The sequence below is a fragment of the Gorilla gorilla genome, chromosome 11, assembly GCF_029281585.2.
Source record: "Gorilla gorilla gorilla isolate KB3781 chromosome 11, NHGRI_mGorGor1-v2.1_pri, whole genome shotgun sequence".
NCBI lineage: Eukaryota > Metazoa > Chordata > Mammalia > Primates > Hominidae > Gorilla > Gorilla gorilla.
In genome coordinates this window covers 105,691,800-105,706,481 of record NC_073235.2, presented here as the reverse complement: position 1 = coordinate 105,706,481, position 14,682 = coordinate 105,691,800, and the positions used below count along the sequence as shown (strand labels likewise).

The 14,682-nt window shown below is 37.2% G+C and overlaps 1 protein-coding gene across 4 annotated transcripts in view; it reads right to left on the bottom strand.

Moving 5' to 3' along the window:
* Window positions 1-14,682, bottom strand: part of NBEAL1 (neurobeachin like 1) — a 208,360-nt gene that overhangs the window by 127,442 nt on the left and 66,236 nt on the right. For all 4 annotated transcript variants that reach the window (XM_055379437.2, XM_055379438.2, XM_019022754.4 and 1 more), the window contains 2 exons: window positions 12,186-12,492; window positions 11,144-11,250 (listed from right to left, as the gene is read on the bottom strand). In XM_055379437.2, coding sequence (XP_055235412.2) covers window positions 11,144-11,250; window positions 12,186-12,492 — 414 coding nt within the window. The remainder of the gene's footprint in view (window positions 1-11,143; window positions 11,251-12,185; window positions 12,493-14,682) is intronic.

Below are 14,682 nucleotides of genomic sequence, written 5' to 3'. Positions count from 1 at the left end.
TTTAAAAGAATAATATTTCATATTTAGGTCAAGGGAAACAAATAGTCAGATAAAACTGGTCAGTGTAAAAATGAGTAAAATCTTTCCAGAAAGAAATATAGCAATCCGTAAGAAGAATCTTTAAAACAATTCTTGGGCCGGGCGTGGTGGCTCACTCCTGCAATCCCTGCACTTTGGGAGGCTGAGGTGGGCGGATCACCTGAGGTCAGGAGTTCGAGACCAGCCTCAACATGGGAAAACCCCGTCTCCACTAAAAATACAAAATTAGCAGGGCTTAGTGGTGCATGCCTGTAATCTCAGCTACTCGGGAGGCTGAGGCAGGAGACTTGCTTGAACCTGGGAGGTGGAGGTTGCGGTGAGCCGAGATCGAGCCATTGCACTCCAGCCTGGGCAACAAGAGCAAAACTCCGCCTCAAAAACAAACAAACAAACAAACAAACAATTCTTATTCTTTAACCCAGTAACTGTATTTCTAAAAATCTACCCTAAGAAACAGTCAAAAACACCAAGATTTTAGCAGCTGTAAAGACTAGGTAATGGTTTTGAATTCTTCTCCTTGCTACTAAAGATAATAGTTTTCTTCTTTGCTTTTCTCTTCTTTTTTTGAGACGGAGTTTCACTCTCGTAGCCCAGGCTGGAGTGCAATGGCGCAGTCTCGGCTCACCGCAACCTCCACCTCCTGGGTTCAATCAATTCTCCTGCCTCAGCCTCCTGAGTGGCTGGGATTACAGGCATGTGCCACCACGCCTAGCTAATTTTTTTGTATTTTTAGTAGAGACGGGGTTTCACCATGTTGGTCAGGCTGGTCTAGAACTCCCAACCTCAGATGATCCGCCCGCGTTGGCCTCCAAAAGTGCTGGGATTACAGGCGTGAGCCACTGAGCCTGGCCTATTCTTTTCATTAATTCAAGTATCTTTGGGCAGCTTAAAATATTTACATTAATTCAAATCATATCCCTGTAATTTAGTAAAACAAAATAACTGATAAATGCTTAAGGTTCATCGTATCTATCATAAAAGTTAAATGTATGATTCCATGGAATTGTAAAGTACTCTATAGTATGATGAAACTCATTTGCCAAGCCGAGAAGCCTTTACACAAATACTTACGGAAATCAACGCATACTTAAATAGGCTGATGAATCTCATACAAAAAGAAAGCATGAAAACAGCAGCAGTCAGCCTAAGGTTGTCCATCTGATTCATAAATTGTTTATGATATTTTAAACTTTATTTGCCAAAGTTTCCAATGGGTCTAAATAGCAAAACTGTCTTTATTCTATACTACTATATAAAAAGAACATAAAGGATTCATTTCTTTACTAACAAACAAATAATTTAAACAAAAAGTAATCGTGGACATCTGTGGCATCATGCAGTATATTTGGGGAGTTAGGTTTTCATAAGATTTCAAAGATTTTTATATATTCAGGAATCATCATATCAACTATGTCCATAAAATGTTTTTATATCAATAAAACCTTTGATTCTCCTATATTTAATATACAGAAAACATTTTTCCCTACTGACTAAACTGTGACCTTAAGTTCCAGTAATACAATTAGAAAATTATATATTACAATGGACTTAGGGTCAGAAAACCTGGGTTAGAAATCCTACCTCCATCAATTATTAGTGTTGACCTTGGGCTAATCATTTAATGCCTTAGGACATTTTTCCTTATTTGTATAATGAAGAAGTTTAGAAGCTTATTTCAAAGATTCCTCTTTGTTGTGAAGACTTAATGGCTTCAATGAATAGTGATAAATCTAAAGTAATTCTGACAAAAAAAAATTCCAGAAATAAGGAAGACTATTACTGCCAGCAGGGAAGGCCCAGGTCCCAAAGCTTGGTTTTCCCTGTTTTTTTGCTTGTTTTTGTTTTTTTGAGACAGAGTCCCGCTCTGTCACCCAGGCTGGAGTGCAGTGGTGTGATGGCTCACTGCAACCTTCACCCTCTAAGTTCAAACGATTCTTCAGCCTCTCTAGTAGCTGGGATTACAGAGGTGTGCTACCATGCCCAGCTAATTTTTGTATTTTTAGTAGAGATGGGGTTTCGCCATGTTGGCCAGGCTGGTCTCGAACTCCTGACCTCAAGTGATCGACCCGCCTTGGCCTCCCAGAATGCTGGGATTACAGGCATGAGCCACCACCATGCCCAGCTGGTTTTCCCTCTTTAAAGGGATTTCTTCTCCAGCATTTTTGTTTCAAAACAAAATGTGATAGGTGGTATCAAAGAATTAACTTTTAAAGGTCATGATTCCGGATGTAAATTTTAAGAAACTTTGGCCTATAAAGAACAAATATTAGCTCACCATCATGATAGCTATGACAAACAGCTTTGTATTTTTTAAAAAGATATTCATATCAGAAATTTGTTATATCTGAGTTTCATATACTGAAGAAAAACCAATGCTAACAAATTTTAGTAGGAATTATATTGTATCCTAAAGATGACCCTATAAAGCAGATTCTTTTTTTTTAGATAGAGTCTCCCTCTGTCGCCCAGGCCGGAGTGCAGTGGTGTGATCTCGGCTCACTGCAACCTCCACCTCCTGGGTTCAAGTGATTCTCCTGCCTCAGTCTCCCCAGTAGCTGGGACTACAGGCACGTACCACCACAGCTGGCTAATTTTTTATATTTTTAGTAGAGACGGGGTTTCACTGTGTTAGCCAGGGTGGTCTCAATCTCCTAACCTTGTGATCCGCCTGCCTCGGCTTCCCAAAGTGCTGGGATTACAGGTGTGAGCTACCGCGTCCAGCGGATTAGCAGATTCTTTACACATGTGAGATGTTGGCTTTATCACTGAATTTGTCTTTATAACAATTTACTTCACCAATATATTCTTTACTATTTGATTTTGACGCTGTTCTTTACTGCAGTGAAGTGACATAAATGCTTTCAGAGATATCCCTCAAAACAGTGTGAAAAAATTCAAGGAGCTGATACTAAAATCTTTATTCTGAATTACTCTCATAGAATTAACCCCTGGTATTCCTCAGCAGGAAATCAATGAAAAGAATACCTCAAATAGAAAGGTAAAAGCTCTTTGAAGTAGTTTCATTTACAAAGGCTTTATGAAGCTCTCTAAAAAATTTCTGATACCATCATGATACATGGAAATATCCTATATCCTTTTTTTTTTTTTTGAGACAGAGTCTCACTCTGTTGCCCAGGCTGGAGTGCAGTGGCACGATCTCAGCTCACTGCAACCTCCATCTCCTGGGTTCAAGCAACTGTTTTGCCTCAGCCTCCTGAGCAGCTGAGACTACAGGTGCGCACCACCACACCCAGCTAATTTTTTTTTTTTTTTGTATTTTTAGTAGAGACGGGGTTTCACCATATCGGCCAGGCTGGTCTCGAACTCCTGACCTCGTGATCCACCTGCCTCAGCTTCCCAAAGTGCTGGGATTACAGGCATGAGCCACCATGCCCAGCTTAGTTATGTACTCTTCCACATTGCTGCTACATGTATAAATTAGTAAAAGAATTCAAAAGCAAATTGCATATATATCAAGAACCTTAACCATATTTCTGCTATTTTTCTACTTTTCTATATTTTCCAATGAGTTACAACTTGTTTTTACACAATGTTCTGTTCCCTAATTTAAAAAAGAAACAAGAAAAGTGTATGCCCTATGACCCAGTAATTCTACCAGAAGTAAAATTCTATTTTGGAAACAAATTAAGTTTCTACTAGCAGGGTGTAGTTAAGTAAATTATGGTACATCCACTTAATACAATATTATATAGACATTAAAATTATGGCACATGAAAATAATGAAATATCTTAAATGAAACAAAAGTACAAAATTACATGCATCAAATGCTCACACTAGTGTTAATGCATAACAAAAAAGACTTTACAAATCAACAAGACAATAACAAATCTGATTTTAAAATGGGCAAAGGACTTGAATAGACATTTCTCCAAAGATAGATATACAAATGGCCAATAAGCACACAAAAAGGATGCTCAATATCACTAATCATTAGAGAAAGGCAAATCAAAAGCACAATGAAATACTACCTCATACCCATTAGGACAGCCACTATCAAAAAAGAAAAAAAACAACACTACTGCTGGCAGGGATGTGTAGACATTGAAAACTTTGTGCACTGTTGGTATGAATGTAAAATGGTACAGCTACTATGGAAAACAATACAGAAGTTCCTCAAAAAATATTAAAAAGTGAATTACCATATATATAGTAATCCTACTTCTGGGTATGTATATACCCAAAAGAACTGAAAATGGTATCTTGAAGAGATATTTCTTATACCCATATTAACAGCAGTAGCCAAAAGGTGGACGCAACCCAAATGTCCAATGATGGATGAATAAGCAAAATGTGGTATATACATACAATGGAATATTATTCAGTGTTATAAACGAAGGAAATTCTGACACATGCTACGACATGGACGAATCTTGAGGACACTATGCTAAGTGAAATAAGGCAGTCATAGAAGAAAAAATACTATATGATTCCATCTTTATGAGGCATCTAGAGTAGTCAAATTCATAGAGACAGAAAGTAGAATAGTGGTTTCCAGGGGCTGAGGAGAGAGGAAACCAGGGAGCTGTTTAATGGGTATAGAGTTTTCATTTTACAAGATGAAGAGCTCTGGAGATGGGCTGCACAATAATGTAAATGTATTTAACACCACTGAAGTGTACACTAAAAAATGGTTAAGATGCTAAATTTTTATGTTATATATATTTTAACATAATTCCTTTCCTTTCTTCCTTTCCTTTCCTTTCCTTTCCTTTCCTTTCTCCCTTCCCTTCCCTTTCCCTTTCCCTTTCCTTCCTTTCCTTCTTTTCTTGTCTTTTCTTAAGACAGAGTCTTGCTCTGTCACCCAGGCTGGAGTGCAGTGGTGTGATCTAGGCTCACCGTAACCTCCGCCTCCGGGGTTCACGCAATTCTCTTGCCTCAGCCTCCCAAGTAGCTGGGATTACAGGCATGCGCCACGACACCTGGCTAACTTTTTTGTATTTTTAGTAGAGACGGGGTTTCCATGTTGGCCAGGCTAGTCTGGAACTCCTGACCTCAAGTGATCCGCCCGCCTCGGCCTCCCAAAGTACTGGGATTACAGGCATGAGCCACCGTGCCTGGCCCCACAATTATTTTTAAAAAGACTTTAAAAATGTATATGGGCTAGAAATAATCATATATAATTTATTTTATTTTTCTATATTTACCTTTTTTCCTATAAGAAGTAACATTTTCATAATGAAAAAAATAAGCTTTACCTTAAAAGTAAAAAAATGCTACTTCTACTGGATGCTCTCAGTTGTAAGTGGGAGCTAATCAATGGGTACACATGAACATACAAAATAGAATAACAGACACTGGAGACTCCAAAAGGTAGGAAGATGAAAGGAGGCTCGAGGTTGAAAAATTATCCATTGGATATAATGTTCACTATTTGGGCAATGGGTACACTAAAAACCTAGAGTTCATGGAATATATCCATGTAACAAAACTGCACTTGTACCTCTTAAATCTATAAAAAAAAGTTTTTTTTAAAGACATCCTATTTCTTACATGAGAACTTATAAGGTGAATAATTACAGCCAAACATTCAAGCCAGTTATGTGGGTAATAATTAATTTAAATGTGCATTTAAAAAATCAATCCATATGTCATAAAATAAACTTCAATATGCCTATTTTAAAATTATGCCCATCAATAGCAGACGCAAGATATGTTCATTGTTAAAGAAAGATTTTTCTGAAATTTGACTTTAAAACATTTTTCTCAAAGTGGCAAAGGAAAATATTTCTAACCAATTAAATTTTATTCTTTTTAAGTTAAAACAGAAAATGAAAAGAATCACTTTCAAAAAAGAGACAAAAGCAGAGATTTAGTAAATTTATTCATCTGAACACAAGCATTTCCTCCATTGCAACATCCACGATGTCCTAGAGAAAAATGGTGAAAATATTTGATTCTGCAAAAAGAAATAACTGTCTTTAAACTGTGGTTTCAAATTGTAACATAAGACTGACCTTTAAGATTTATGAAGCTGAATGTGCTTCTTTTGTATTTTAGAGCTTAGGTTTGTTAAACTGACCCCTAATTTTGTGGTGTGTGTCTGATCCTAGGTTCTCGTGTCTCTTAAATGCTACCCGCCTCTAGTTATTGTATTTGTTTGAGCTTCATAGGACTTCACTGAGTTGGTGATCACTACATGGCCTAGTTTGTGCAAATATGTGTTGGTTTCTCTCCATATTCCTTCAGAGTTTTATTGTTTACAAGTTTCTTTTTTGTATTGAGAGAAAAATAGCCAAAGCATCTTTGACATCTTTTCTGCGACAGGCAGAAAGACCTGAAACAAAGTGGGGATCTTTTTTTTTTTTTTTTTTTGAGATGGAGTCTTACTCTGTCACCCAGGCTGGAGTGCAGTGGGGTGATCTCGGCTCACTGCAACCTCCGCCTCTGGGGTTCAAGTGATTCTCTTGCCTCAGCCTCCCGAATAGCTGGGATTATAGGAGCATGCCACTATGCCTGGCTAATTTTTGTATTTTTAATAGAGGCGGGGTTTTGCCATGTTGGCCAGGCTGGTCTGGAACTCCTGACCTCAGATGATCTGCCTGCCTCGGCCTCCCAAAGTGCTGGGATTAGGTTTGAGCCACTGCGTCTGGCCTAAAGTGAGGATCTTGAACCATCCTTTCTTTTCTGTTCTCCTTACCCTATTACCTACTGGACCAGATGTTTTGTCCCGAAAACTTGTCTCCTACTCTGCCCTCTTTTACATTCCCCTCCTCCAAAAGAAACCTATACACCCACACACATACTTGGTTAATTCTTGGGGTATCTCTGCAATTCTTAAATGATTTATGCAAAAATCCAGAAGAAGCTAGGAACTCTCCATCCCTTGTTCCCAATCTCCCAAGTCAAGACCCTTTCTTGATGTGATTCATGTCAAATACTTAGGACACTGCTGTATTTTGGATGGATCAAACCTACTTAATCTTTCATCTTAAAGCAGATAGAAACAATTGGGGGCCTTCCATGTAGAAAGTGGGGTCTGGAGGGCAAGAAAGGGAATATGAATATATATCCAAGTCACTCTGGAACTTTTATGTGGGTATAAGAAACTTATGTCAAAGTGGCCACAAGATTGTTTAATAGGAGATAGAAGGATATAACTCCATGTTTACTGCTAGAAACCAAAGCTTTGTGTGAAATCTTGAATTTATGGGGAGAGAGGGAGGGTACCTGTGTGTTCTTTCCCTGATCCCTTCCCCTCATTCCTGAACTGCAGGAGACTGAGCTCCTTTGGGCTTTGGTGACCCCATCACTGAGGGGTTTATTTGATAGTTGATTTTGCTGTACTGGGTACTTCCTTTCCCATTTCCTAATCATTCTGTAATACACATGCTGACTCTTTTCCCTCCCCTCCTCCTTTCCCTGGGAAGATACAATCAATAAATAAAGACTTACTGGTAGTGAAAAAAATTGTAATGAATCCTAATTTTCAAATTAATCATATTCCAATATATATCATAATAATTTAAAATTTGTTAACATAGTTATACAGAAAAGGAGGGTAGTCTCCCATTGGAGTTTATATCATTTAATAAATGATGTAGCTGTTCTAATACTTTTAAAATAAGCCTGAGTTTTCGATTATAAAATACTAGCTATAAAGATGAAAAGGGAAGAGGAAAAGCATTTTTATGCCCCTTTTTTGGCAGAGAGTTGTGCAGCCAAGCAAATTTTTAAACCAAATACATTTTGCTTCTGATATTTATTCTGCTCCCTTACCCTAGCATAATCCTGTTGTTCTAGGCAACCAACTGCAAATTTAATCGATTTTCAACTTTATTTATTAAGCTTCTACTGTGTGCCAAATACCTAATGATGGGAGAGAAGAGATTAAAGTCAGCCTGCCTGCCTTCAAATAGACCACAGTTGAGTATGAAACACAAAAAGTTTAAGTGTCACCCCACAGACTTCTAAAAGATACTAATATGTATCTATCTAGACCATCAGAAAATATTACGTAGTAATTTTTTTAAAAGAGCAGAAAAGAAATTATTTCAAGTAGCTATAAAAGCATCAAGGAGATAGATTTAAAAAGCATGAATAAGAAAACATGAAGGGTTTAATAAGGGTCTTTGTAAGAAAGGCTTAATAGGCAGGCCTTGAGTCACATGTCTTAGAGCCTTGCACAAGTCATGGTATGGAGATTTAAAGATCACTAGAATATTTTCATGGTTTGGGAGAACATGTTAAGCAAAGGACTGATACGATAACATTGATGTATCGAAAAGATAGTTTTGGCTTCAATGTAGAAGGGGATAAGGGTGAAAAGGGGCCGGGCTTGGTGGCTCACGCCTATAATCCCAGCACTTTGGGAGGCCGAGGCAGGTGAATCACAAGGTCTGGAGTTCTAGACCAGCCTGGCCAAGGTGGTGAAACCCCATCTCTACTAAAAATACGAAAATTAGCCAGGTATGGTGGCGGGTGCCTATAATCCCAGCTACTTGGGAGGCTGAGGCAGGAGAATTGCTTGAACCCAGGAGGTGGAGGTTCAGTGAGCAGAGACTGAGCCACTGCACTCTAGCCTGGGCGACAGAGCAAGACTGTCTCCAAAAAAAAAAAAAAAAAAGAGTGAAAAAGGAGAAAACAAGTAAATGTTGCCATAATCTGGCAAAAAAATTAAAGCCTGAAATAAAGCAATGACAGTGAGAATAAAAACCTGTATTTGAGAAATGTTTAAAAAACGAAATTGTCCACTTTGGTGACATAAGCAGATGTGGGAGATGAGAGATCAGGAAAAGCCGAGATTGATTTCCAAGTTCCTCCTTTGAGAAACTGGGTTGATAACGGTGCCTTTGACTTAAATTAGAAATACAAGAAAAGCAGGCCGGGCACAGTGGCTCACGCCTGTAATCCCAGCATTTCTGGGGGCTAAGGCAGGCCAATCACCTGAGGTCAGGAGTTCAAGACCAACCTGGCCAACATGGTGAAACCCCGTCTCTAGTAAAAATACAAAAATTAGCCAGGCATGGTGGCAGGCACCTGTAATCCCAGCTATTTGGGGGGCTGAGGCAGGAGAATCGCTTGAACCCAGGAGGCAGAGGTTGCAGTGAGCTGAGATCATACCACCTCACTCCAGCCTGGGTGACTTAAGCAGCTGTAGGGATAAGATAAGAAAGGGGAGACTAAAGAGTAGGGGATGAACTGTTCCATTTTAGATGTGGCAAATTTGAAAATTTTGAGAGACATTCAAGTGGAATTCCTCAAGAGAGCTGAACTAACAACAAGAAATTTGGGTATTATAGATAATATCTAAAGCCACACATCCAAAGGTGAGACATCCAAAGGATAAGCAAATTAAGAAAGGTTGGAGAAAAGAGCCTAGAACCAAACAGGGAATGCCAGTATTTTTAGAAAGGGTAATATTCCAGAAAGACTGAAGAGTCGCCACAGTGCTACACAGTAAAAAAGATCAAGGTAGAAAAGAAGATGAGTGTGTTGACATTTCAGAAACAAATTTTTTTTTAATGTTTCAAGAAGTCTGTTCTCCATATTTCATATTTTGGCATCAAAATTGTTTTGCAACAAAATATAATTGTACATTGTGCAAAATTCACTTACAAACATATTAAGGTTTCTACAAATCTGCATTAACTTCCACAGCCTCTGAACAACTGCAGAAAAGGTTAACACTGATAATGGAAAAGCTATCAAGTAGCTGGTTGCTTCAAAATTTTGTTTGTATTAATGTTATAATATGATTTTGAGCTATCAAAAATATATTTACAAAAGTATCCTATTGATATTATTCAGCTTGATGTGGGATCTTACTTTTTCATTAATAGAAATATATATTTTTACATTAGGAAGTATGGGAATTATTACCAGTTTTCATCTATGAGCAACAATTTTGGAATTCATATATTTATTATTGTATGGGAGAATCAATATGCTATCAATGTTTCCATTTACAATGAGTATGTATTACTTTAATTGTAATAAAAAATGTTATTTGACCCTGAAAGGGCACCAAATCATTTATGAATTTTATTTAAATTATACAAACATATCACATATTTGGAGAGAAGAATGGAAATAAACACCCAAAATCATCATTTAGGTCATTACATGGTGTAAAACTTAGGAATAATGGCCATGAAGTCAAAAAGAACTAAACTGAAACTCTCACTCTGAAACTTCGTGCCTAATTTATAAAGTAGTCATTATGAAGACAACATATATTTTGTGACCTCAAAAGAAAAGTGTCTGATATACAATTGGTACACAATAAATATTGGTTAGATAAATCATTTAATTAAAAAGCTATGTCTTGGCCAGGCGCGGTGGCTCACGCCTGTAATCCCAGCACTTTGGGAGGCTGAGGTGGGCAGATCACAAGGTCAAGAGATGGAGACCATCCTGGCCAACATGGTGAAACCCGGTCTCTACTACAAATACAAAAAATTAGCTGGGCATGGTGGCGCCCACCTGTAGTCACAGCTACTCGGGAGGCTGAGGCAGGAGAATTGCTTGAACCCAGGAGGTGGAGGCTGCAGATTGCACCACTGCACTCCAGCCTGGCAACAGGGCGAGACTCCATCTCAAAAAAAAAGCTATTTCTTATACAAAAACATTATTCAGTGAATGACATACAATTTGAGTTAGAGTAATAGGTTTGCACCAAGGAATCCACATGTTTTATATAACACTCCCTATAATCAGTGGCCTGTATTTACAGGGTATGTAACTTGGAGTCTACAAACTGGTAGAAGACAGTGTTTCCATGAGAAACAATTGTTTTTCAAAGACTCATCTTAGTATATTCAGACACAAATAGTTAGAAGAGCTCAGAAGCAACTAATTACTTAAAGGGCCTCAAGGATATTTCTGGATGGAATGAAAATAATATACTTCATGAACTGAAATTCTTCCCATACAAAGAAATTCCAGTTTGACTACCTTTAAAGTATTTAGACAATTACAAGTGATTTAATACTAGTTTCGATTCAAGATAAAACTTGGTTATGTAATTAAATGCAAACAGAGATTAAGTATAAAAATTAGTAAAAATATGTTCAAATGTGAATCAAAACAAAAACGAAAAATAGCTTCTTAAAAACAAAGACAACAACAATAATAGAAAAATACCTTGCAGTTCTGTAGCAGTCGTATGAGATGTTCAAAGCAATTGCTGTTAAGAAAAATGGCCTGAAGAACAGGTCTATCTGTACAATCTAACATGGCTGTGATGGTATCTAGGAAAATAAAAAGAAAATGATCCATATAAAAATGAAAATTTGGGATCATATAAACATTTACTCTAATCATTTTTCTTTTAAATTTTTAAAACAACTTTGATGTTCAGTATTTTTAAAACGACACTAACACACAAAAGCACATAAAAGCATTTTTATGCCTTTAGAAGCTATACACCAAACAATTAATGTTCGTTATGAGTGAGTGGCAGGATATAAATAACTTTTCTTTTTACTTATCTGAATTTCCTAGTTTAGCTCTAATGAAAACGTTTTACTTCTAAAAGGAACTATCAGTTAATAATATTTGTATTTAACAACCTTACATGGGAACACAACAAGAAATCATAATATATTGGTGAAGGGGCTTGCAGAGCATAGAGACAGAGATAAATAAGCAGAATGACACAAAACAACCAACACAAAGAGAAGGGAAGAGAAACACACACACACACACACACACACACACACACACACACACACAGGCTCTGAGGAAAAAAAGAAATAAAAACGGAGGCCCTCTAGAGAAAGGGCAGATTTTTGAAGTGACCTCTACAGAGATGTTATAGAGGCACATACAAAATTCATTGTATGTGACTCTTTACCATAGGTTACTACAAATGGTGCTTTCTGAAAATTTACTTTTCCTAGAATTTCAAAGTCTTGGCTAACTTTCTTTTTCACATTGATGCTTTTAGGAGATTACACTTTCAAAACAATATAGAGACTTGACTTTGTTATTGTTAAAGCAAAGAGGTTGTAACAAACACATCAATTCTATATAAATTATTTTGAAGTCAAAGTCTAAGCAGTCATATGATATCTGAATTAAACAATCAATACTTTCCATACAATGGCCTTGTATTTCAAAAGAAAGTGGTAGATATGAAAATAAAAAACAGACTCAGAAAAAGTTGTCATTATGTAATACTTACTCAGCATTTTGATCTGTAGAGCAATAAATCGGTTTTCCCACTGTCTGGACCTTCTTTGATTAGGTAAAGCTGAATGATCTGAATTTAGCAATTTAAAATAGTTCTCCAGAATAGTACTGGTTTCCACTTGACGCTGATCAGAGTTGCTACTGAGAAGGATATGTACCACTTCTGTAAGGCACTTCAGAGTTAGTTCTGCCTTCCTACCCACTTCTTCAGGATCTCCATCCTCCCAGGAATCACAATCTGCCAAAACTCGCATAAGAACTTCCATAGTGGCTGGAGAAATTGCTTGCAAAGCATTCCTCTGAAACATTAGAGACAATAAAAATGAAACCTAAACCTAATGAAGTTGTGTATGTTTGCAACAATGAGAATTTAATACATCTGCAGGCAACCTTTTCTTTTAATAAACACATAAAAATTTGTAACAGATACTCTGATAGACACTGCTAGTGGTTCATACATATTAAATCTTCCCTTCCTCTCAGAAAACTCACTTTACACTCTCTCTTGTGGCTAAGGGTAGCCATGTGACATAGTTCTGGTCAAGGATATATGGTAGTAGACTATGAAGAGGGTATCATTTTATAAACAAAAAGGGAAGGACCCTTTGCTCTTGGGCCTTTCACCTTTTCCTGCCTAGAATGTAAACATAATGCTTGCAGCCACCTTTATATCATGAAGAGATAAGTCCATGATTAAAGTAGCAGGCTACAGAAAGAATAGGAATATTGAAGGACCTCAGTCCTTGATGTTCTTATTGAGTTGCTGTACCAGCTCAAAACTGCCTAACCCTGGATTTCTTAGGCAAAATGAAACATAAAAAACAACCTCAAATCGATTAAGTCTCTCTAAGGTTTTCAGGTTGGTTACAGAAAATCCATCACAACTGATTTAAACACGTAAGATGACTGGTTTGGTTTTGATTCTACAAACATATTTCTGAAATTCCATATACTAAGTAATTGGTAGCTATATGTCAAGGTGACCAGAAGAACACAGAAATAAACAATATGTATTGCCCTAAATTGTCAAATTACCACATAATGAAACAGAACATAGTCATGCAAAATTATCTGAATTAGCACTTAAGCCATTAGGACTGTTTTCATCAATAATTATCAATATAATACATAATATCAACAACAATAATTACTGCTATGGAAGAAACTGCTAATGGCCCACCCAACATTCAATTTCCTTCACCTTCCTCATTCAGAGAAACTGATGTTTTCCTGAACACGTAGCCACCCAGAATAAATTCACATTTCCTAGCCGCCCCTGCTGCTAAGGAGGCCAAGGAAGCAAGTTTTATCACATTTTTTATGTGGACATATTTTCCTTCTCTATAGTCATATGACCAAGTTTGGCAAATGAGATCAAAAGACAGGGAGTGTCAGCTTTTCAGGACCTCTTTATTTTGTTTTTTATTTTTTCAGACAAGGTCTTCCTCTGTCACCCACGTTGAAACGCAGTGACATGATCATAGCTCACTGCAGCCTCAACTATTCAGGCTCAAGTGATCCTCCTGCCTCAGCCTCCTGAGTAGCTGGGACCACAGGTGTGCACCATCACACCTGACTAATTTAAAAAAACTTTTTTGTAGAGACAGGGTCTCCCTGTGTTGCTCAGGCTCGTCTTGAACTCTGGGGCTCAGAGATCCTGCCACCTCGGTCTCCCAAAGTTCTGGGATTATAGGTGTAAGCCACCATGCCCGGCCTCAGTATCTCTTTAAAAGATACTTGACACATGCCATTTGTATCCTTCTTCCTTACCCCCTCTATCTTAGAGCCCCAAATGTGAACATAATGGCTAGAACTCTAGAAGCTATCTTGCAGCATGAAATAGAATAGTAAGCATGACAGATTGACATTCAAAAGAAAACTGAATCCCTGAAGATCCCAGAGGCACCAGATTAACTCTGAATTATTTATTACTTTGTTTTTAATTAGAAAAGTAACTTAAGCTGCTTTAATTTTATTAACTGCTACATAAAGCAAATCATAGATCTAACGGATAAAATTTTTATTTACTTAAGTTTTTAAAAGTACAAGTACTTTGTTAAGTGCTGTACATATATTATGTCATTTAGTCCTTACAAATATCCCATAAATGTTACTATTTCCGTATCATAAATTAATAAACTAAAACATATGTAAATAGTTTATCCAAAGTCACATAACTAGTTAGAGATGGACACTCAAACCTAGGTCAGTCTGGCTACAAAATCTTTGTTTTTAACATAACACAAAACAGGACAGGTTTCAAATATGCCAATGGGAAGCCCAGATATGATGCTTTGGGAAAGGAAACCAGTAATTAGACTTTGATTTTTCTGATCTTTATGACATGACCATTCTTTAGCCTTTATATATTCAATTCCTCTAAACACCCTTGTACTAATGCCATATTCAACAAACAACTTTCCAACTTTGATATAAATCCCACTATAGCTATGCCTGGATCACAAGGATTTTTGGTACATAAAATAATA